Source organism: Calliphora vicina, chromosome 4, assembly GCF_958450345.1.
Source record: "Calliphora vicina chromosome 4, idCalVici1.1, whole genome shotgun sequence".
NCBI lineage: Eukaryota > Metazoa > Arthropoda > Insecta > Diptera > Calliphoridae > Calliphora > Calliphora vicina.
Genome location: NC_088783.1, coordinates 38,440,054 through 38,465,804, shown reverse-complemented (window position 1 = coordinate 38,465,804; position 25,751 = coordinate 38,440,054). Strand labels below are relative to the sequence as shown.

The window sequence follows — 25,751 nt, the reverse complement described above, 5'->3', positions numbered from 1 at the left end:
AAAAATAAGTTTTCGCCCAAAAAACAGCAAAAATCTACTATTTATTGAATGTTTATATTGAAATTGTTTATTTTTGGATCCATAATTGATATTGCTCTGAAATCTTTTATATGTTATTCATAATTTAGTTGTCTAACCAACAAAAGAAATTCGAGTCCATTCGGTCCAAAAGTACGCTCAATATTTTTAAAAAAGCAAGGTACGGCAACATTTTTATATTTCAATTTTCAAATGCCTATAACTCGAAAATATAAGAGATAATTAGCACACGCATTTTTTAAATCGGATGGGAAAAAATGGCATGTGTTTAAAAATGTTACATGTAGAAGGTACCCTACTTTGAGCTTCCCTAACGCCGCCTCTGGATTATCTGTAGGACCCATTTTAATAACTTGAACTCGAATATTTAGGGAACTTGTTACCGAAACCCGTAGGTTTTTACGCAATACACGTTCTTCGGCAAGTGCTTATCAATTCGTTATTATTTTCTGAATCATGTTAGCTTTTAAAAATATGTCAGATATTATCTTTCTAAATCATTCATTTACAACTGTAATTTCGGTGAAAATGGTCGCCGGAAAAAAAGTACATGAAAAAATATTTAAAAATTTTCCAAAAAATCAATTATGGAGTTTCAACAAAATAGCAAAAAATCTGAAGGTTCGTCATCACACTGTTTTAAAAGTATAAGGAAGAATTCACAGAAAACCTGGATCAAAAGAAAAAAGGTCTAACAGATATTGGCAAGACAAAAGAAGTCAAAGAGCACTGAACACTTCTATAAGAAAAGCAGCTCGTAAAGTTCTTTTGCATTCAGAGCCAAAGCTAATGCTGGGTTTAGTTCAGAAACTTAGAAGATAAAGAACGAAAGAATAAACTGAGGTAAAATTTTATTTAAAGAAATATACCTTTTATCTGATGGATGATGAAGCTTATGTACTAAGTATCAGACTTTTCACAAGTTCCGGGTCAAGATTTTTATATGACTGATGGACGAGATAATGTTCAAACAAACAAAATTCCCCAAGAAGTTTATTGTGTGGCAAACCATTTGCAGTTGTGGCAAAAGAAGGCAATAATTTGTGATATCAGACACGATAAACACAGAAATATGTATATATTGCGGAGTGTCTACAAAACTGGCTTTTACCTTTCTTAAAACAGCACAGAGTGTCATCATATTTGTGGCCCGATTTTGCATCATGCTACTAAAAAAGGCTCTTGAGTGGTATTCAAACAATAATGTAAATTTTGTACCACTGGAGTCAAATCCACCCAATTGTCCATCGGCTGAAGAAAGGTAAAAAGGATTTAATAAACACATGAATGGTATCCCAGGCCATGACTGGGCCACCTCGTCCACTTAAGTTTAACATCTTTAATTGGAGGACTTCCGGAAAATGTGGATAAATATTTAAATACCGAATAATATGGCAATATTTTCATTTTTAATGAACTTGAATTTTGAATAATTTACGTATTTTTGTGAATTTTTATATTGAACGGTTTAAGTTTTATAAAACTTAATACAAGTATAAGGTTTTTTTTGCTCACTCTTTATATACCAAATATTATTGATAAAAAATTCATTCATTTTGATCGACATTTTTTTATTCATCCCTATAGTCTAGCACTGAATGCATTCTACAAGACTTTGTAAACTTAAGTTCTAGTGTTTCCAGAACTCTTTCAGAAATTTTTTTTAAAAGGCTACTACAATTTGTATTACCAAAATTACCTTTGCATCCCTCGTTTTTTAACTCATAAAATAAATTTTCTTAATTGTATTTAAATATTTTCAAGTTTCCACATGTCTTCAACAATCAATCACTAAAAAAATCTCACATTTTAATGCATTATGCCACCACCATAAGCCATTTGACCTTGTTTTAATCAATCATTTTCGTCTGAATTAACTGTTTATTTATTAGATTTGATAAACAAAACTAAATGCAACAAAAAAAACTACAAAATCATGCCCCAAAATATTAAACAAAAACGTGAATAAGTTTCTTTTTTAAATACAGCCTAATAAAATGCTTATTTTCAAGTATTTCACTAACTCTTTATCTTTAACGACCCATCATTGCCGTTGGATGTTGCACCAACTAACAGTTTAATTTTCAAACACACACACACACACACACCCAACCCACAAACTTTGTTAAAATATTTACAACAAAAAAAAAGTATTCAAAAGTGTTTGCAAGTTCCTTTAAAGTGGTTTTTAAGCAGCGGCTGCAGCATCTTGCCAGCAACAATAAGATGTTGTTATCAGTGTCTATATAATAATACTTCACACTTATGTTGCTGCATGCAACATATGCAAGAATATGACTAAATTATTTGTGCCCCTTTACAATCATTGTCAGCATCATCATCTTCGTCATCCTCCTCATCAGTATCAGCAGTATCATCATTGTCAGTCAGTGTGTTTTTCTTTTTGTATGTCTGTCTGTCTTTAAAAGTTGTTGCAACTATTGTTTGAAACTTCACTGTCATGCAATATGAGTTGCTGTGGTTTGTTGCAAGTTATATTGGGTTTGGTTTGTTTCATTTTTTTTTTCAGTACCAAGAAATTTGATACAGTTTAATGTTGCTGCTGCAGTTTATTATTGTGGCATGTTTATGTTTATTACCTAAACGACGACTAATTTCCATATTTAAATGTTGCCATTAATTATAACATGCATGTCAGTCATGTTCGGCTGGCTACGTTCAGTTTTTTTCCCACTTGCTACTTTGTTTTTGTTTCATTTTGCTGTCGTTGATTTGCTGAAGATCAATCTTTGTTGCCGTTTTGTTCAAAGTAAAAAAAAAAACTGGAAGACTGGCTGTGAGTGTGTGTTTGAATATTGGATCTAAAATAACGGTTTTAGTTGTAGTCTGTTAGACAATTTTAATGATTGTATCCTTTAGACCTGCAGGCGTAATGTTCTAGTTTTATTTTAAACATGAATACAACTAAACAAAAAATTAAAACTGTTGTTTGTTGAAAGTGGCATTAAAAAAGGTTTTTGTTGAGAGTTGGCTGCAGTGATTCAAATAAGGCTTGAAAAAGATCAGCAGTTTCATAAGAAACCTTCAAATAACTAACCTTACTGAGGAATTAGTAATTAAAAAGGATCTCCACAAGATCCACTTTAATTTTCACTCAAAATATTTGAGTGGCGAAATCAAGACTTTAAATTTCACTTTGCAATATAAATATTGTGATGTTATTCACTTAATTGTTAATAAATTCGAAAAGAATGAATCGATTTTTATGATCGATATCTCATTTTGTTGCTATTATATGTGGCTTTGAGATAAAATAATAAACCTGAACAATTTCTGCCGTTTTCGATTTTTCATGATTTTTTTAAAGCTAAAAAATTTGCTATTTTCATGTAAAAAATATATTTTTTGCTTCAATTTGTTATTATAACTCCAATAATATAGGACTAACCGTTTTTCAGGAATCATTAATTATGTGGAGAAACGTCTAATTTATAATTTTATTCAAATGATTTTAAAAAAAATTATAGAATTGAAAAATTTTACCATTTTTGTACTTAGGTAGCCATGATACATCAAATCTATATAATGGTTAGTCAAGCCTTTTTTGCTGTTGACCTGTGTAATTTTACATGATTTTATTTTTTGTTTAACCATATTAAAAGTCCTCCCTTTAATATGTATCTTCCTTTAATCTCATGATTTTAATTCTAATGGTTACAAATTGATCTCTCTGCTGACTTTTTTCATTTTCCCCTACACTTTTAATTTATGTCACACCTGGTATTTAACATTCAAAGTTGCAAAAATATGCCACCATAAATTTATTTACTTTTTCTTTTTTGTTTTTAAATAGCAATATTACCTCATTTTTTTATTAATGTTGAATTATTATAATTTTAGCACATTTAACTAGACACTCTTGAAGCTATTGTATATAAACTCTAGAAAAAACATCTGATCTAAAACAGTTTGTTACAAAATAATTTATTACAATGACTACGAGTGACTACAACATTAATTTTATTGTTTTAAAACATGATCACGTTTTCATTTTTTTTTTCTCTTAAGAAATTTAACTCTATTTGTTAACGTTTACATTAATAAACATGATCATATTTTAAGCCTTTAATGCTTTTTGCAGTTTTAACTTCATATTTAACACTCATAAATTGGAATTGAAATAGATAAATCCATAGAGAAAATATACATAGAGGGGAAACTGTCCTTTCAAAGACCTAACTCAGTTGTCAAATACCTAAGTGGTGAGAATGTATTAGTAAAAAAAAATGTGAAAACAAAAACAATGTGTAACTTTTTTGAGTAATTTTTTTGTTTGAGTTTTTTGCTAGTTTCCGCTCTATGTATGTATATTTTCTCATGGGTAAATCATTTTGAAGAGATTTATAAAAATATTTTGTAAATTCTGAATTTATTATTTTGAGAAAATTTTCACCATCAGCAATTTAGTAACAAAAGAAAACAATCAGAATTGCGATCAATAGGAGAATATCAATTATAACAATTGATATTTTTTTTAAATTTTAGGCCCTAATTTTGAAAATCACTTCACAAAGTGATATTTATATTAAAAGCAAAAACAAAATTTCAAAAATTTTAAAAATTTGTTTTTGTTTTATATACAAATTCTTAACAGAACAAAATTTGAAATTTTGTTTTTGCTTTCCATATAAATATCACTTTGGTGACGTGATTTACAAAATTAGGGCCTTAAATTTTTTTTTGTTTTTTCATTTTTTTTAAATATTTAGCGAAAAAAAAGGTAAAAAATTCGGGTTAAAAAATATTTTTTCCGATTTTGACCCCTTGTAGGTCCAACTTACTATGGTCTTATATACGTTGTTGAAAAATGTCTTTGAAATATCTATCATTAGATATCCATATTGTCTATATTAATGACATAGTAATCCAGATATAGGTCAAAAATCAAGGTTGTCCTGGTTTTTTCCATATATCTCAGCCATTTGTGAACCGATTTTTCGATTTTAAATAGCAACCGAGCCGGAAGAATTCCGGAAATATTGATGTATGAATGTATATAAGTTATTTGGGGGCTTCGGAAAGTTGATTTCAACAGACAGACAGACGAACATGGCTTAATCGACTTCGCTATCTATAAGGATCCAGAATATATATACTTTATAGGGTCGGAAAATTATATTGTGGAAATTATAAACGGAATGACAAACTTATATATACCCCTCCTACGAAGGTGAAGGGTATAATATTGTGTATAAAATATCGCCATTTTTGTTTGAAAAAATATGTTTTGTTATACCCTACGCCACCATAGTGGGGTGGGTATTGTGCGTTTGTGCAGATGTTTGTAACGCCCAAAAATATTAGTCTAACACCCACCTTAAAGTTTACCGATCAACTTAGAATCACTTTCTGAGTCGATTAAACGATGTCTGTCCGTCCGTCTGGTCGGCTGGCTGGCTGTCCATGTAAACCTTGAGTACAGGTAGCAATTTTGAAGATATTTCGATCAAATTTGGTACATATTATTTGTTCGGCCCAAGGACCAAGCCTATTGAAACTGCCAGAAATCGGTCCATTATTTCACCTAGCCCCCATACAAATGTCCTTCCGAAATTGGACTTTATCGGTCATAAATGTTTAATTTATAAATGTATCTCCACAAATTGCGCTCCAAATAAGTTTTATATATACAAAATACAGGTCACCAAATTTTGTTGCGATCGGTCCATAATTAGTCATAGCTCCCATATAGACCCGCTTCCGAAAATCACTTTAACGTGCATAAATCGCTTAAAAATGTTGGTATACTCACAAAATTCAACATAGTAAACTTTCATATAGACACAAATCACACGACCTAATTTCATGGTGATCGGTTCATAATTGGTCATAGCCCCCATATAAGGCGCACTTCCGAAAATCACTCAAAAATATAAATTATTGAAATTTTAAAAGAAAAATGTTTTTGCTCTTTTACTTAGGCCCTAATTTTGTAAATTACGTCACCAAAGTGATATTTATATGGAAAGCAAAAACAAAATTTCAAACATAAAACAAAAACAAATTTTTAAAATTTTTGAAATTTTGTTTTTGCTTTCCATATAAAAAATATCACTTTGTGACGTGATTTACAAAATTAGGGCCTTAGTGTAGGGTATTATATGGTACTTTCTTACTTGTTTTTAATTGCGAAACTTCGGTTTTTAATGAAAATCCGTTTTGGTGAAAATTTGTGTTTCTTTATGAAAAATGATTTAAATAATTAAAATAAAAGTTAAATTGTAGGATTTTATATATCTGTGTTATTTATGGATCGATTTGAAAGTCATTTTCTTTGATAGAGCTGACAATTTGTTTCGCGCTTAAAATCTTTGTAACTAAAGTAACAGTAAATAAATGAATTGATACATTGATAATTGAAAGTTAATTCTATAAAATAAATAAAGAAACCATAGAAATTCTATAACTATTCCCTGGAACTAATTCTAAACTTGTCCATTTTAATAAATCTTTAAGGAATGTTCTAGTTGTAGAATTATTCCCAAGAGGGTTTGTTTCGAAAGATCTTGGAAATTTCGATTAAATTTCCTAAATTTCCATTTTCATATATTTCTAAATTTTGTATTTGCATTTCAGAAATGTCCATTGGAATTTAAGAATTTTCTGAAATACAAATAGAAGTTTCTGAAATATAATTGGAAATGGTGTAGACCTGAGAATCGAAATTTCAATGCTTCTAGTTAGTTTTGGATCTTATAAATTTGCTAGAAAATATCTACATGTATTTTTTTTAGGAATTACGCTATCTAGTCACAAATGACAATAAATTATTTTTCAAATTTTATTTAATAAGTTTGTGTACAAAAACACAACTAGATCGAAGGAGGCAGAAGTTGCCAGTATTGGATAAAAATATTCAGCAAATAATTTGAAATTCTCTTTGCATCTTTACAACGCGTTGTCTGCTTTTACACAGGGTAAGTTTTCTTGCGCAAGCAGTGTAGCCAGATGTGGGGATTTGTCCCCAATTTGGGGATTTCAAGATTTTTTGGGGACAGAATTTCGTGGGGAGGGATTTGGGGATTTTAACAAAATTTGGGGATTTACATCCATTTTTGGGGATTTTACATTTTTAGACATTAGCGGTATTCACAATGTAGAGTACTTGGCCCAGTAATAAAACAGAAGAGCTATTTATTGACAAACATTTCAATTTTTAATCTATTTGGTTTTATATTTTGTTTAAATAATCATATTTTATTTCTTTCATTTCTTCAGAATTTGATGAAAAACACAAAAATTTTAGATTTTTCGTTTCCAGGACACTACTTTGATAATAAAAAAATTAAAAAAGGATTTCATCAAACGTTCACAGATATTAAATTGTTTTAAATTCTTGCTAAACACTGAAAGCTGAATCATTCTCTAGGAGCCAATTTTTGACTTCGTATTTAAAAAAATGTCAAAAAATTTCAGAAACATCCTCAAATTCAGAATTTATTCTAAAAAAAAAGTTTTCAATGATGTTCGTCAACTTATCGTCGACCTGTAACTTAAGCTGGCCACACGCGTGATTTGTGATTATGATTTGTTCGTGTTCGACATCTTGTTACTTGTTAATGGGGATGTGCGCGATAAAAATCACAAGTAATTGAAAATTTTCAATCACAAATCAGGCGAACAAATCATTCCGTGTGGGCCAGCTTTAGTCAGTTTTTGTCCGACTTTATATTTTTCAATGGGTTTGGAAAGAAAACTGATTACGTTTTAAAATACCGTGTATCTTTTGATACATTTGTAAGTTATAAGTATTGTTTTTGTTAAGAATATCTAAAAAAAAAAATTGATTTTAATAGCATTTCAATACTTATTTTGAATGAAAGCTTATACCAATGCATTGATATACATTTTTATTGCTATGTATAAAGAAAATTTAGTTCTTAACATGTCTTCTGTATATGTATATGAAAACTATTTGTGTTGAATTTTATTTGAGTTTGAAATATTTTTAAGAAATCTATACTCATTAAAATGATTTTCGGAAGTGGGCATTATATGGTAAATTTGGTGAGGCAGGTTCGGCATATATAAAACTTATTTTTGCTGAATTTGTTTTTTATATTTATATAACTAAGATATTTATGACAGCTTAACTATTTTCAGATAGGGCAATCGTATGGGGGCTATGAGAAATGATGTACCCATGCTAATCAAATTCAATAGGCTTCGTCCTTGGGGCAATACAAGAGCTTGTACCAAATTATCTTTGAAATTGCGACCTGTAGTTTGATTACAAGGTTTACATGGACGGACGGACATCGCAAAATCGACTCAGAAAGTGATCCAGAACATATTGGTATACTTTAAGGTGGGTATTGGGACAATATTTTTACACGTTGCAAACATCAGCTCTAACTCAATATACCCTTCTTTGGAACTTTTTTCGAAAAAGTTTAATAACTTTTGCAAATATAAACCGATTTCGACAAGTAATGTTTATTTCTATATATTCTATTGTCTTTAAAACACTGTGTAAAAAAATAGGTTTTCATAGAAAAAAAGTAAAACAACTTTGTTGAATTTGAAAAACGACGAAAAAAATATGCAAAATGTGTGAGTTAGAGGTACTAAAGTACTACTTAAAACAGTTTTTTCAAAATAACTCAAAATTTTGAGGAAGTTTCAAAATCATTGAAAACGGTTTTAGTATTCCCTCACCTAGGCCTACAACCACCATTGGGTCGCTTTTCAAGTTCTGACAAAAAGTTTTACTTTGTAGCAGAGTGTTATCTTTAAGTTCTATTTTAATACGACAATGAGTTTTTCAGTGCTTTTTTTAAATTATACTTAAATGGATTCCACTTCCGATGCGGTGAAATTATGGCTTATTTTGTCCATTTTTTACAAAATATACTTTCTTTTTCTGGAATAAAAAATCGAATATTATAAAGCTCTTGATTTCTCAAGGAGTTATAAAAACTAATTCATACAAAAATCGGATAAACATCAAGAATTCTTTGGCAGGTTTCAAAGTAAAATGACATCTTGTCCAAAATCGATGAATCAACATTTTGAAAACTGACAATGAGGTAAATAGATGTAAAAATGCTTGTCGTATGTTATTATGCCAGATTGCAACTTTAGTTTGTTATACTCAACATAGTAAAATTTAGTATTAACAATATAATTTAATTTTTTTTATGGTGACAAAATTGGGGATTTCAATTTTGAAATGGGGATTTTTTGGGGACATCGACTTTCAGATTGGGGACATAAGGTAAACTTTGTCTGGCAACACTGTGCGCAAGTCTAGAGTTTATAGGAGAGAGAGGCAAGAAGAAAGAGAGAAGAGACTTCCCAGCATAGAATAAACACATAGAACGGAAGGAGAGAGTAATATATATTGAAAAATTACTCTCTTTTCACACATACGGGTGATACAATAACAAAATACATGCAATACATTCTCATGAGTTAGGTTTTTGACAATAGACTTAGGTTTTTGGCTCTCAGTTACCTATCTAGTTATTGTCTATGCTTCCCAGCTTGTACTGGGAAGTCTCTTCAATTCTCTTTTGTTTTCTCATTTTCACTATGGCGTCTATTAGGTTTTGACATACAAAATTGAACACAGACTTGCTGTGCGTAAACAGTCGAGCAAGTTTAAAAGATAATAGAAGAGACTTGCTTCAAGTAAACTTGCTGTGTGTAAAAGCAGACTTTACTTCATACTTCCCAGCCACAAGCTTCAATTGAGTTTTGAAAGTATTTAGTAGAAGTAAATAAATTTTGTATTAATCTGCTGTTGACTTATCTTTAACCCATTTTGGCAAAGTCTATTGAAATCTCATAAATAAACAAATGACAACAGAAATATAAAATAAAATTCCCAATTGACTATTTCAAGTAGTCGTCATCGTCGACGCCGTCATCATTTTCAATATTGCAGTTGTCGCCAGCAAAATCATTAATGAACATAAAGAAAGCTTAACAATGACTGAGGCACCAACACCTCCAGCACACCACCTCAGCTGCCAACCAACCATTCATCTAATACAGTTTCTCAAGAATAAACTCGCACTTTGGAAATCGTAATAAAATTTTGTAATTCAATGAATGCCCTGACAGTCATAAAATAATCACTTTTTAAACCGGGTACTTAAATTATTCATAAACCATTTGACAGCAGTGTTTTTTGTTAATTTTTTTTTTATATTAAATTTTAAATTTTTAGCTTTACACAAACAAGAAATGCAATTGACAGTTTCGTTTGAAAAGTTTATTGTCTGTCTTCCTGTCCATCTAAAAATATTTGTTTGTGTATTTTTAAATATTTTGCTTTAATTTTCACGCTTTGCTTTAAAAATTTCTCAGCTTAACGAAAAATTTATTTAAATTTTATGTTAATCCCAAGAAATATTTATTTATACACACATTGTATTGTATGTACTACATATTTGTTTAATTTTAAAGCAAGTGACTGACCACAGTGATGAATTTGACTGGCGCTCCGCTCCGTCCGATGCATTTTAGAGTTTTATGGAAACTTATAGCCGCTGGCTTTGGAGTGTGCGTGTGTCCGTTATCATTTATGGTTTCACACTACAAAACACAAACTCACATTTTTCAATATTGTTTAGTTTAAAATTATTATTAATAAATTTTGATTTGACTTTTCAATGTCGGCGCTTAATCAATATTTAATTGTAATTATGAATTTTGTTCATGCAATAGATGGTTAATAGATGAATGGTTATTGTTGGATAGATAGAGACAGCCAGACAGACTTATGGATGGATGGATGAATAAATAGAAAAAATTGTTGTGTTTAATCTCTGTGCACTCTAACTGCAACACTTTGTATTTATTTTGTAACATTTATCGTAATTTGTTGAAATATTTATTTGTGCATATTGCTAGAGAAAGTGTAATGTTAAGTTAATAAATGCAGCAGGCAAATTAAAATTGAAGTGATTGGTAATATCGAATTATTATACATACATACAAGTTATCGACAACATAAAAAAAGTAATGTAATTTATCGATCATTTGAAAATTGTCAATAGAAATTTTATATCGACAAATATTGAAATTTTATATAATTTAAAAATTTTCTAAATTATCGATAATTTGGGAATTTTTCCTATTTAAAATTTTTTGATTATTGAAATTTTATTAGAAAAAATTCTCAATTTTGCAATTTTTCTAAAGAAATTTCTTAAGATATCGATAATTTTGAAATTTTTTTACAGAAAGTTCCCCAGTTATCGATAATTTTGAAAAGTTCTAGAGACATTTTTCAAGTTATCGATAATTTTGAAAATTTTCTACAGAAAGTATCGATAACTTGAACATTTTCTATAAAAAAATTTTAAAATTATGGATAATTTGAGAATTTTTTCTAAAAAAATTTCAATAACAAACAAATTTTATTATCTATAAATTGAAAATTTTGTATATGGGGGATTTCACATCAAGTGAACCAACTTTTAAAATCGATGTCTTCCGATCGGAATGAAATTTGCTCCAAGGTTAGTCCTATGGATAGTAATTCAGACACAATTTTTCAACAACATTGGTCAAGAACTCTCGGAGTTAGAGGGGGTCTAAATTTGACATTTTTTCCAAACATGTGATTTTTCTCATCCATGTAACTTATTACCTATTAATCTTAGCAAAATGTGTCCCAAATAGTTTAGATAGCTATTTGTTTAATCTTTCAAAAAAAATATTTAAAAATAAAAAAATTTTAATATTTTTTTTCCCGAAATCAAAAACTTTTTTGACTTTTTTTCAAAATGGGCCTTTTTTTTCTTAATATAAAGCTTAGATATTTTCCGTGAGGACCTATTTGGTCGCTTAGTGGGATGCGAGTTCGATATCTATCAAAAAAAATGTTTTGTAACTCAAAACATGCAATTTTTGACATTTTTTGCAAAATCAAAAATTTTGTTGAATTTTTTTTCGAAATGGGCCCTCTTTTTAATTTTTTTTTTTTGCTCAACAGAAAGCTCAGATATTTTCCTTGAAGACCTATTTAGTCGCTTAGTGGGATGCGAGTGGGATATCTATCAAAATAAATGTTTTGTAACTCAAAATATGCAATTTTTGACTTTTTTTTGCAAAATCGAACTATTTTCCAAAATGAGCCCTCTTTTTAAATTTTTTTTTTTACTCAAATGAAAGCTTAGTTCCATTCCTTTAAGAACTTTTTGGTCTATCTATCAAAATAAATATTTTGTAACTCAAGACATACAATTTTTGTGTTAAAACAATTATTTTGATACTATCCCACTAAGAGACCAAAAAGCTCTTAAAGGAATGGACCTAAGCTTTCATTTGAGTAAAAAAAATTTAAAAAAGAGGTACCATTTTGGAAAAAAGTTCGATTTTGCCAAAAAAAAAAAACAAAAATTTTATATCTTGAGTAACAAAACATTTATTTTGCTATATATCACATTCGCATCCCACTAGGCAACCAAATAGGTCTTAAAGGAATAGACCCAAGCTTTCTTTTGAACAAAAAAAAATTTAAAAAGGGCCTATTTTAAAAATAATATAGGGTCAATGACAACATAAACATTTTTCAAAATTATCAATAACTTCGGAATTTTATATAGAAATTTTTCAAAATGATCAATAAATAATTGAAATGTTTCTTCAGACATTTTTCGATAACTAGATAAATTATCGCTAACTTCAAATTTTCAATTTAAAATTATCGAAATTTTAAAATTTTCGATATAAAATTAACAAACAACTAGAAATTTGTACAAATTTATCGATAATTTTAAAATTTTTTATAGAAAATTATTGATAACTTGAATATTTTTGAATAAAAATTTCAAAATTATCGACAACTTGAGAAATTTTTATAGAAAATTTTTAAAATTATCGATAACTTGAGAATTTCCTCTAGACACTCTTCAAAATTATCAATAACTTAAGAAATTTCTGAACAAATTTTCAAAATTATCGATTACTTTAGAAATTTTTCAAAACTTACGATAACTTGAGAATTAGCTATCGACAATTTCAAAATTATCTTTAGAAATTTTTCGATAACTAGAAAATATTTTATGAAATTTTCAGCTTTTAAAACTAATAAAACCACTAGAAATTTATTTTCACAAATTTATCGTTACATAATTTTTTTAAAAAAATGGAAAATTGTTGAAGAAAATTTTCAAAATTTCCGATAACTTGAGAATTTTCTGTAGAAATAAACCTTTCAAATTATCGATATTTTGCAAATTTTCTCTAGAAAACTTTCAAAATTATCTATAACCTTAGTACTTTATTTAGAAAATTTACAAAATAATCCCAACCTTAAGAATTTCATCCAGAAAATTTTCGATAACTAAAAAATGTTCTATGAAAATTGTCGAAATTGTCAAAACTAGAGAATATCTTATATATAATTATAGGATTTTTTATTCAACATTAGAACTCATTTAGAATTCTTGATGATCTTTCTAAAAAAAGCAATCATTAAAATAACTATCAATTAAGTTTCTAACAATAAAGTTATTCATCCAACCATTTACTTCAACAAAAACCATTGACTTAAAGACTCTTTTGAAAGTCAATACTCAAGAGTGCATATTTGCAACATCATCCTTGACTATAATCAATTCATAACAATTTAACTCGAAATAAGAGGTAAGTAAATTTATTATTCAGTTTTCAAAGACAACAATTAAGTAGTTTGCCATCGAAGACTGATAAAAGAGGCTACTCATAAAATTATTGTAAAATTAATGAATCATAAATCAAAATTCAAATCTAAAATATGCAGCTTAATGTACAATTTAAGCTTGAACAAAAATCATAAAAAACAATAATTAAAAAGCCAATTAATCAACAGATCTTTTGTGGAAAACAAAACAAGTTTAAAATTATTTAATATTTTTGAAAAATAAGAAATAATTTTAGTGCAGGGCTTGTTTTAAGGCATGTCGAATGTCAGAAGCGTTAAAATTGTAACAAAAACGAGAAACAAACATTTCGCGGCAGCGGCAAGACATAAACAGACATGCAACAAGTACAAATGTTGAAAAGTTTAAGTTTATGTTAAATGCTGCTGCTGCCATTTATTACGCTCTTAGCTTATTACATGCAAATTGTAAAAAAACCAAACAATTTTGAAAATAAACTGCCACAATTTTGGTTTTTTTTTTTTGAAAACAACACTTGTCTTAAAATGCGTTGTAGCTACATGTTTTTCTTTTCAAGAAATCTGTAGTTTTTTTTTTGCTCCATCATCGTAACTCTAATACAGTTCTTATGTATACGTATTTTTACACCAATTTGAATTTTTTGTTTAAAATACCATGTTGACATTAAACCAGCTAAAAACTACAAAAAAAAAAAAATTATAAAAAAAACAGTCAAAATCAACTGCTGCCACATATTGCTACATGAAAGAGACCTTCTGAGGTAGCACTCACTCATAAACGTTGAAAAATTCATGTAGCAAATTTTATTTTGTTTCTATTTTTTTGGGTTTTTTTTAGCAACATAAAATTAAAACTATAAAATGAAGCGAATGTATGAAAAATGTATAGAAAATAAAATCTATTACTTCTTAACCATGACAAGAGATTTTTTTTAATAGAAAAAATAGCATTATGAAACTAACATACACTCACGTGCAAGGCAACATATTTATAAATGAACTGAATGGTCCAAAAAATGGCACGATTTTAGAAAACTTATCGATTTTTTAGCTTTGAATTAGTTATAGAAATAAATCAGAAAACAGATTCGTAGTAGCAACCGAATTTGTTGACAATCGAATGACTCGGTTAAACACACAGAATTTTTCGGTTCTATCAACTGAAAGTCAGTTGATAAAGAAGAATTTCGATTGAGTCAACCAAACTTTTGTTACCCCTTCTACAATTTTGTAGCAACAACTGTAAAATATGGTCACTAAGGTAAGGCATCAAATACGAATCTATTTTCTCTGTGTAGGAAATATGTTCCTATAGTTATCGCTAATGCATATTTTTTAACGAAAGTTATCAAATTAATCGGTATCAAAGAATTTGTTTATAAAAAAATTTTCGAAGTTATCGATAACACGGAAATTTTCCAAAAAAAATTAATATTTCTCAATAAAACACACATTTTTTAAATCATTAAGAAAAAGTAAAGTTTACTATTTTGGCACCCCTCTATGCAAAATGTTGACCGTCTCTTCAATTAGTTTTTTTTAATAATTTGGTAAAAGTCAACATTATTTTCTATAAACTCTAACTAAATAAAACATTAAAAAAAAATCCAACAACTTGAACAAAAAATATAATGTATCATTTTTATATTACACGAAACAAATTTAAAAAAACCACCAACTTTTTGCTATACAGCAGCTGCTGGTTACAGACCAGATAAAGTTAATACAGCATTAAAAAGACACCCAGACCCAATCGAGCCACCAACCACAATCTACTACAAAGCCCGTTTAAAGTGTGCAAAAAAAATATATTTAAAAAAAAAAAATTGGAAATAAAGAAAAAAGTGTAGAGGCTCCCACGCCTTGTGCTAATTTTACAGTACTTTATAAAGGCGTTTAATGCTAAATTTGAAGGCAGTGACATAATAACATAAACATGATCACGAAATGATATCTGACGATTTTTTTGTTGTTCCGTTTTCTTCTCTTTTGGTTTTTCTACAATATTTTAATAGAAAGAAACAAATTTATGGTGCCACAAACAATAGAGACAAATCGAAAAACTACGACACCGCATTAAAATAAACGATAAAGAACGTTTTTCTTAGTCGTTGCAGTGGCCACATTGACAAAATGATGACAATTTAGTAATAGAAGGAGGAGGGAAGTGACTTGGTATAACCCTACAATAAATAAATTCGATTGTGAAAATTCTTATCAATAAAAATGTTTAAGGGAAAAGTTAAAAATTATCGATAACATGTGCATTTTCTGAAAAAAATATCACAAGGATCGATAACTTGGCCACTTTCTGAAGCAAATGTTCTTTAGAATCAATAAATTAACAAATTTCACAAGTTATCGATAACATTTAAAATTTTAGAGAAACAATTTCACGTTAACTCAAAATTTTCTATAGAAAATTCACAATAACATTGAAAATTATCTAAAGAAACTTTCCAAGTTATCGATAATTTGTAAATTTGCTCTAGAAAATTATCGACAACGTGAATTTTCTTTAGCGTACACTAAACATTTTCTAGAGAAATTTTCCATGTTATGGATAACATTGAACATTTTCTCTAGCAAATTCCGAGTTTTCCAATTAATCGCTAACATTTGAAATGTTCAATTTATCCATAACTTGTGATTTTTTTAGAAAATCTTTCAAGTTATCGATAACTTGGGAATTTTCTTTAGAAAATTTGTCAAGTTATCGATAACTTGGGAATTTTCTCTAGAAAAGTTTTCATAGAAAATTCCCAAATTATAACTTGGGAATTTTCTTTAGAAAATATCGATAACTTGGGAATTTTCTTTAGAAAATTTTTCAAGTTATCGATAACTTGGGAATTTTCATTAGAAAATTTTTCAAGTTATCGATAACTTGGGAATTTTCATTAGAAAATTTTTCAAGTTATCGATAACTTGGGAATTTTCATTAGAAAATTTTTCAAGTTATCGATAACTTGGGAATTTTCATTAGAAAATTTTTCAAGTTATCGATAACTTGGGAATTTTCATTAGAAAATTTTTCAAGTTATCGATAACTTGGGAATTTTCATTAGAAAATTTTTCAAGTTATCGATAACTTGGGAATTTTCATTAGAAAATTTTTCAAGTTATCGATAACTTGGGAATTTTCATTAGAAAATTTTTCAAGTTATCGATAACTTGGGAATTTTCATTAGAAAATTTTTCAAGTTATCGATAACTTGGGAATTTTCATTAGAAAATTTTTCAAGTTATCGATAACTTGGGAATTTTCATTAGAAAATTTTTCAAGTTATCGATAACTTGGGAATTTTCATTAGAAAATTTTTCAAGTTATCGATAACTTGGGAATTTTCATTAGAAAATTTTTCAAGTTATCGATAACTTGGGAATTTTCATTAGAAAATTTTTCAAGTTATCGATAACTTGGGAATTTTCATTAGAAAATTTTTCAAGTTATCGATAACTTGGGAATTTTCATTAGAAAATTTTTCAAGTTATCGATAACTTGGGAATTTTCATTAGAAAATTTTTCAAGTTATCGATAACTTGGGAATTTTCATTAGAAAATTTTTCAAGTTATCGATAACTTGGGAATTTTTTTTTAAAAAATTTCTCCAAGTTATCGATAACTTGGAAATTTTTTTTTAGAAATTTCTCCAAGTTATCGATAACTTGGGAATTTTTTTTTAGAAATTTCTCCAAGTTATCGATAACTTGGGAATTTTTTTTTAGAAATTTCTCCAAGTTATCGATAACTTGGGAATTTTTTTTTAGAAATTTCTCCAAGTTATCGATAACTTGGGAATTTTTTTTTTAGAAATTTCTCCAAGTTATCGATAACTTGGGAATTTTTTTTAGAAATTTCTCCAAGTTATCGATAACTTGGGAATTTTTTTTTAGAAATTTCTCCAAGTTATCGATAACTTGGGAATTTTTTTTTAGAAATTTCTCCAAGTTATCGATAACTTGGGAATTTTTTTTTAGAAATTTCTCCAAGTTATCGATAACTTGGGAATTTTTTTTTAGAAATTTCTCCAAGTTATCGATAACTTGGGAATTTTCTTTAGAAATTTCTCCAAGTTATCGATAACTGCAGAATTTTCTTTAGAAAAATGTTCATGTTATCGATAACTGGAGAATTTTCTTTAGAAAATTTTTCATGTTATTGATAACTGGTGAATTTTCTTTAGAAAATTTTTCAAGTTATCTATAACTTGTGAATTTTCTTTAGAAAATTTTTCAAGTTATCTATAACTTGTGAATTTTCTTTAGAAAATTTTTCAAGTTATCTATAACTTGTGAATTTTCTTTAGAAAATTTTTCAAGTTATCTATAACTTTTGAATTTTCTTTAGAAAATTTTTCAAGTTATCGATAACTTGTGAATTTTCTTTAGAAAATTTTTCAAGTTATTGATAACTTGTGAATTTTCTTTAGAAAATTTTTTAAGTTATCGATAACTTGGGAATTTTCTTTAGAAAATTTTTCAAGTTATCGATAACTTGGGAATTTTCTTTAGAAAATTTTTCAAGTTATCGATAACTTGGGAATTTTCTTTAGAAAATTTTTCAAGTTATCGATAACTTGGGAATTTTCTTTAGAAAATTTTTCATGTTATCGATAACTTGGGAATTTTCTTTAGAAAATTTTTCATGTTATCGATAACTTGGGAATTTTCTTTAGAAAATTTTTCATGTTATCGATAACTTGGGAATTTTCTTTAGAAAATTTTTCATGTTATCGATAACTTGGGAATTTTCTTTAGAAAATTTTTCATGTTATCGATAACTTGGGAATTTTCTTTAGAAAATTTTTCATGTTATCGATAACTTGGGAATTTTCTTTAGAAAATTTTTCATGTTATCGATAACTTGGGAATTTTCTTTAGAAAATTTTTCATGTTATCGATAACTTGGGAATTTTCTTTAGAAAATTTTTCATGTTATCGATAACTTGGGAATTTTCTTTAGAAAATTTTTCATGTTATCGATAACTAGTGAATTTTCTTTAGAAAATTTTTCATGTTATCGATAACTAGTGAATTTTCTTTAGAAAATTTTTCATGTTATCGATAACTAGTGAATTTTCTTTAGAAAATTTTTCATGTTATCGATAACTAGTGAATTTTATTTAGAAAATTTTTCATGTTATCGATAACTAGTGAATTTTATTTAGAAATTTTTTCATGTTATCGATAACTGGTGAATTTTTTTTAAAAACATTTTCAAGTTATCGATAACTGGTGAATTTTCGTTAGAAAAATTTTCAATTTATCGATAACTGGTGAATTTTCTTTAGAAAAATTTTCAATTTATCGATAACTTGTCAATTTTCTTTAGAAAAATTTTCAATTTATCGATAACTTGTGAATTTTCTCTAGAACATTTGCCAAGTTCTAGATAAAATTATAAATTGGAAATTTCCTTTAAACAAATTCTAGATAACTTGTCCAATTATCGATAACTTAACCTTTTTTCATAGAAAAATATCAATGAATAGAAAAATATTTTAAATACAAATTAAATTTCCTAGAAAGTGTATAATAAAATGTTTATCACTCAAGTGTTTAAGTGAGTGTTTTCCATCACTATAATTTTTTCTGAATCCTTTTCTAGAGAAACTAACTTAATAACTAAAACTAATTTAAACAGTTTGATTAAAAAATTTAATTGAATTTTTGTTCAACATACCGCTATAGCATCCATAACAGCATTCACCATTTTGCGGCAGTTTGTTTAATCACTTGATTCCCAGAAATTTTATATATGTTTTTTTTTTAGATTTTTTCTAATTTCACTTTTCTTTAGCGCCAACCCAAATGAACGTAGAATAATGAAGAGTGTGAGGAGACTTTAGCACCACTTGTCGACAACAGTTCCAACAACAAATGGTATTAATAATGACCAGATGATATCTTGTTGACATTTAATTTAGCCACCGTTTTTGAATGTTCCATTCCATTCCATACATTCACTTTATTTCGACTTCATTGCAGCAGCAATACTGTACAGTAAGTGTATGATGTAGTTGATGATGATGGTGTATTTTAAGTACTTGTACAACATGCATCATGTGAACATGGGAGTATGGAGTATATTTTCCGGCTACTGTCAGTTTTAATACAAGTTAATCCATAAAAATGATTGAATTTCATATTCAAATAAGCTGATGTTAAACAAGCTGGTTTCTTTTTCTGAATTTTTTTTTCTGTTGAATTCCAAGGATTAATGTTTGGGAAACTGTCTGTTTTGGTTTCTTTATTTTTTTTATGATTTAAAGATTACAAATTGAAATCATTTTTCTTTCGGTTTTTGCTCTAGCAAAGTGTCCATGTAGCGAAATGTTGTTAGTTGCTGTTGTTGTTCACACAATCTCTTCTATTACTTTCATTTCAATTTGTTTTTAACATGTACGAACGTTTAAATCTCAGTTTGCATTTCATTTATTTCAATTTGAAATCTTTCCACAAGGATTTACTTATTTCAATTTTCACTTGTTTTGTGGGTATTTTTTTTTATAACAATTTTGTTTCTATTTTTAATTGAATAATCATTTTGGTTTTTAATAATTATTTACACTGAATTATTTTTTAATTGATTTTCTGTTATAAATTTTACTTTCATTCATTTTATGGAAAATATGTCAGCTTGAATTTATTTATATTTTTTTTGTTGTTTTATTTAAATTTATCACAATTTTGTTTAAATCACATTTGGTTTTATTTATTATTAAAGTTTGTTTTAATTGTTTTATTTTACAAGTTTCTTTTTATCTATAATTAAAAAATACATCAGTAAATATAAAGCATTTTCTTTAAATATTTATTCAAGTGGAAGGCCTAAAAATTTCCATTCAAACTAACATTGAAAAAACTGATCAAATATCATGCGTTTATAGGGGGTGGCAGCTACAGAAAGCCACTCCAGATTATAATATACACCTCTAACCTGTTTTATTTCCTTAGATTTGCCACAACTTTCCGGAAGTTGGATTGAATTGTATTTCAGTTTGACACACTTCATTAATATCTAAATCTTATTCCAATATTTAAATCCCTCTTTTCTGGGTGAAGGCTATAGAAATTTATAGACACATTTGTGAATTTCATTAAAATGATAACAAACCTACCTCAACTCATAATTTAATATTCATAAAAATTCTTTTGAAAAAAAGTAGCGAAAAAAATCATAAATTGTATATAAAATTGACCTTAAACCATATTTTATTTTTTTATGATTATTTTTTCTGTTTTTGTACGCATTCATCTCATTTTTGTTTTGCTGCTCTTATCTCAAGAAATTTATATACTTGCGACTGAGTGACTGACTGAGTAACTGACTGTATTTATGTGGTAAATAAATACAAATGTTGTATCTCAGTATTAGTATTGTTTATTTATGTTTATTTGTCCACAAATGTGGTAAATAAATACAATACAAAACAATATTATCGATTTCATTTGAGACTTTTAGTTTGTTTTCGTTTTTTTTTTATTATTTATTTTCTTAAGTTGCCTTAAGACTTTGCAAAGACGTAGAAGAGATAACTAGAAAGACAATATCAAAGAAGAAAGAAGTATGAAGTAAGAATAATAAAGTAACGTAACTGGCAGACAAATGGACACTTTAGTGAAAATAACAATAAAAGATATAGACATAAATAAATAGATATTTAAGGATGAGCAGCAGATAAAATTATTATTTCAACTTAATTGCAAAATGTTACCTTTTTTACAAAAAATAATACCTCCTTATCTACATTTAAATTTCAGATTTTATTCCATAAGAAATACCTTGAGACCAATCTTCACTTTCCCAGGTGGAACAATGTTTTCTTTCGATTTTAAAATAAACTCTTACTTAAATTAAATAGAACAATTCAGTAAATACGAAAACTAAAACGAAAAAATAAAAATTCCCAAAAAAATTCCAAAAATCCCCAAAACATACAATATTGCCCCAACTGTTCCCATATCCCCAAACCCAATTATTTATCCTCATTTACAAAATAAAATCCCCAATTTGCCCCCAACACTGCCCAAAAATAACTTGTAACATGATTAATACATCAATATATCCGATATATTTAGACCCGGTTCTGCTGCTATTTCAAATCGAGAAAATCGGCTGAGATATAAGGAAAAAACCAGGACAATCTCAATTTTTAAGCTATGTTTGATCTTTATCTGGATTAATAAGTCAATATGTAGACAATAATAATAGATATTCCAAAGACCTTTGCAACGACGTATGTAACGCCATATTAAGTCAGACCTACAAAAAGTCAAAATCGGTAAAAATATTTTTTCACCCTATTTTTTTTTTTAAAAAAAATATTTTTTTTCTTTTAATTCATGCTGCGCTTACTTTTTGAAATTTATGATCAGTACACACTAGGGTCGTGGATTTTGGCCATTCTCACCCCCCCCCAATTTGGTGAAGATTAGTAAAAAAAATCATCCTGAAAAAATTTTAGGTAATTCGGTTGGGATATTGAAAAATTTTACTTTTTACCTTCATGATTTAAGGTTTAACGTTTTCCACTTTTAGTAAAACTTTCAGAGTATATTTAGAATTATCTGGACTATAATATTCTGAATAGGTTTTACTTAAAATTTATAACAGTAAGGAAATAGAGCTCATTCGCTAAAAAATGGACAAATAATTGGTTTTTCTCGAAAATTTAAAATTTAAATCTCAGGTATGGAAAAACAAACTATAAGAAATATTTTCATAATTTTTTTCACATTTTTATTCCCTATTATATTCTCAATAAATCCCAATGAGATGATCAAAAAAGTCTGAAATTTGTTTAACAAAATTTTTAAAAATTTGAAAATGGAGTTTTGAAACTGCCGTTAAAAAAATTTAATTTTTTTTGGTCATACCTGCGAATAGGTTAACGGTATCCTACGAAGACAAAAACTCATATACAAGTAAATATGGATATATTTTAAGTAAAATGAGCTTTTATTTTTTTATTTATTAAAATTGTTAATTTTGTTCCTCCATTTCTTGTTCTAGTTGCCTGAGACACGTTAATGGCCTGGCGAATTTTTAATAACTTTCACATTTTTTGACCAATTTCTGTTTTTACACATTTCTATTCTTTTAAATTAAAGTGCAAAAGTAATTTTTTAATGGCAAAATTTTTACAAAAACTGAAAAAAATTTATTTTTCCCCTTGTTAATGCATCTCAAAACTTCAGAGGGCTTGCGGCACATCTTAACCCCAACCGATTTACCTAAAATTGTTTTCAGGATGGTGGGTGAGAATGGCCAACATCTAATTTTCGTTTATTAAGGGCCACCCTAGTACACACAGGCAAATCATCATGAATAGTTCGATGATTGAACAACGTTACCAAATTATCCAACTTTATTTTGAAAATCAACCATTGTTTCGCGCAATTTATACCGGAATGTTTTATCATAAAATTGTGTTCAGCGATGAACACATTAAGCAAATGATGTGAGACCAATCCACATGAGACCCTAGAGACTTCATTACATCCAGAAAAATGCACCGTTTGGAGCGGTTTACGGCTCGCGTTACGGTCAATGGAGATAGTTACCGTAACATTATCAATGATCTTTTGTTTGAAAATATGGATGACATTGGTCCGGCCGATATGTATTTTCAACAGGATTGTGCTACGTGTCAAACGGCGACCGCAACCATCGATTTATTGAAATCAAAATTTGGCCGAAAATATTTTCAAATGTTAATGCCATGTACTGATATTTCGAAAAAAACATAACTTTTAACGGGTTGTAATAGAAATATTGGTGCCGTTTTGCTAAGCTTCAAGTGCCTTTTTTTCATCGTGCATTTTTAAGAAGTCTAAAATTTTTTTTTATTTTTTTATGAGATTTGCGCCCACCTGTTGTGGGTTTTTGGAACTATTTTTAAGGATTCAAAAAACCTCAATTGTATTAATTTTTTATTTTGGTGAAATCAGATTTGTAATGTATTCAACCGTTTTTATGTGCTCAAAATCTGCGTCTTTAGGTGCGTTGAACCACCACAAGGAGTGAAAATTTTCCAAAAAAAAAAGACGCCATTATTTTTATTTACGCAAAAACCTTCAGAAATGCTCACAAACTAACTCTAATAAACATATTTTTAAGTTTATATTGTAAACATTTTTTTTTTCAATTATATCTCTAAATTTCAATTATTTTGAGAACCCTCAATTGTCCCATTTTGAATTGTATATACGTTTTTAATCGTACAATGGGTCATATTTAAGAAAAATCGTTTAAACAAAAGATACCTTTTTTGAGATATCCTTTGATGTTTTGATTAGAAATGGATTTCTAGAAAAAAACTTTAAAATCATTAGGTTTAATATGGCATCAAAGATTACAATATCAAATAAAAAGATCTAACTTTATTAAAAATTTCACTTTAGATCTATTAAATAATCTGAACTTTATTATGAACCCACCCATTAAAACTAAACTAATGTTAATTTCGAAATTCTCAAAAACATTAAATTTTATCGAATTCAGAAGGTTAATTAATTTGTTTTATCGATGTTTTTAGTTTCGTCCCAGTTGTTTAAACTAAATAACGTCAAATGATAGTCCCACCTACCATATTTACATATTTTAATTGAGCAAGTCTAAATATTATAATTAATCAATTGACATACATACAAATTAGTGTAATTAAGCTAATATTTATGCATAAGATCTTGAAAACAAGTTAAACTACTGTAAAGAATTTCCAGAGATTTTCTACATAGATAAGAAAGAAATTATTAATGATAAAAAATAAACTAAAATGTAGTATTACATTATATTGGTTTAGAGACATAACAATTTTTTAGCAGTGTAACTAAATATTAAACTAAAGTATTTACGATGATTAATATTTATTTAATGATTATAGGAAATGCATTAAATATACTTATGTATTCTTAAACTCAAACTCATAAATACTGAAATATAAAAATGACTAAAAGAATAATATACCTTTCCAATCTATAAGTATGTGCGTGTAGCTGTCAGTAGCCGATAACTATGAAGATGATGATGATGATTTGCAGTAGTGTCCACTTGAAACCATCAGTTGGTTGAGGAGTAAATAAAATAATAATAATGTTGACAATTGTCAACATAAAAACTGCGTGTCTGTCTACCGACTAAATAGCCATAAAAATCCAACAAAATGTTTAAATTTTCTTCCTTTTTCTCTGAGAATTAAAACATGCAAAGGCGACAGTAGTGGCGATAATGAATATTAAAACCGGTATACAGACTTAATACATTTAAATAGAATGGAATGGTTTGCAGTCAAACCCAAGTCATATTAACAAAAAGATATATAGTTATGTTACAACAAAATTCCCAAATAGCTTAACAGCATTAAGAAAGAAACAAAACCATCTTCATGGTTATAAATTCCGTGAGAGGGGGTTATTAAGATATGAATGTGGCATCATGCCATCATTGTCGCTATGATGATGATGGCTATTATCGGCTGCAAGTGTGTGTAAAATGCTGTTGCATGTAAATAAATATGAACAACAAAAAGACCAATAACCAACGACAACATACAACTTGTTGTCTACGAAATGCTGTACAAATATGCAGCAGTTTTATTGATTGCATACCACCGCAGCTTATAGTTCAATAAATCAATTAATATTTATGAAGGCGATAACATTTTTCAATATATTTATTTACTTGCGTACGAAATGGTTGTGTGTTGCGTTTAATACTTATTCATATTTATGAGTTGTGTATGGATGTTTTTAATATGTCAGTGTTGTAAAAGAGTAATAAAGTAAACAACTTAACCAAAGCCCCACTGTGATTTGGTTCGAAGGACCAAAATTGAAGTAAATTGATTCCTGAATTGGTCAGTGAATAATGGTATCAGTTGACTACTAAGTAACCCAGATATTTAAATTTTGGTCATTCGAACCATGAAAAAATAGTGGAAAAAAATCTGTGTCCTTTGAACTACTGGTTCGATTGCATATCCATTTTAAAACTTTAAAATAAGTGGCAAGATTTGCTTTAATGGGTTTCATGAGTTTACATTAAATACCTTGAAAATAAAATCAG

At 28.0% G+C, this 25,751-nt stretch overlaps 1 protein-coding gene across 2 annotated transcripts in view; it reads right to left on the bottom strand.

Moving 5' to 3' along the window:
- Positions 1-20,327, bottom strand: part of spri (sprint) — a 352,783-nt gene extending 332,456 nt beyond the window's left edge. For both annotated transcript variants that reach the window (XM_065510259.1, XM_065510260.1), the window contains exon 1: positions 19,365-20,327. In XM_065510259.1, coding sequence (XP_065366331.1) covers positions 19,365-19,394 — 30 coding nt within the window. In that variant the 5' untranslated portion in view covers positions 19,395-20,327. The remainder of the gene's footprint in view (positions 1-19,364) is intronic.
- Between the last annotated feature and the right edge of the window lie 5,424 nt (positions 20,328-25,751).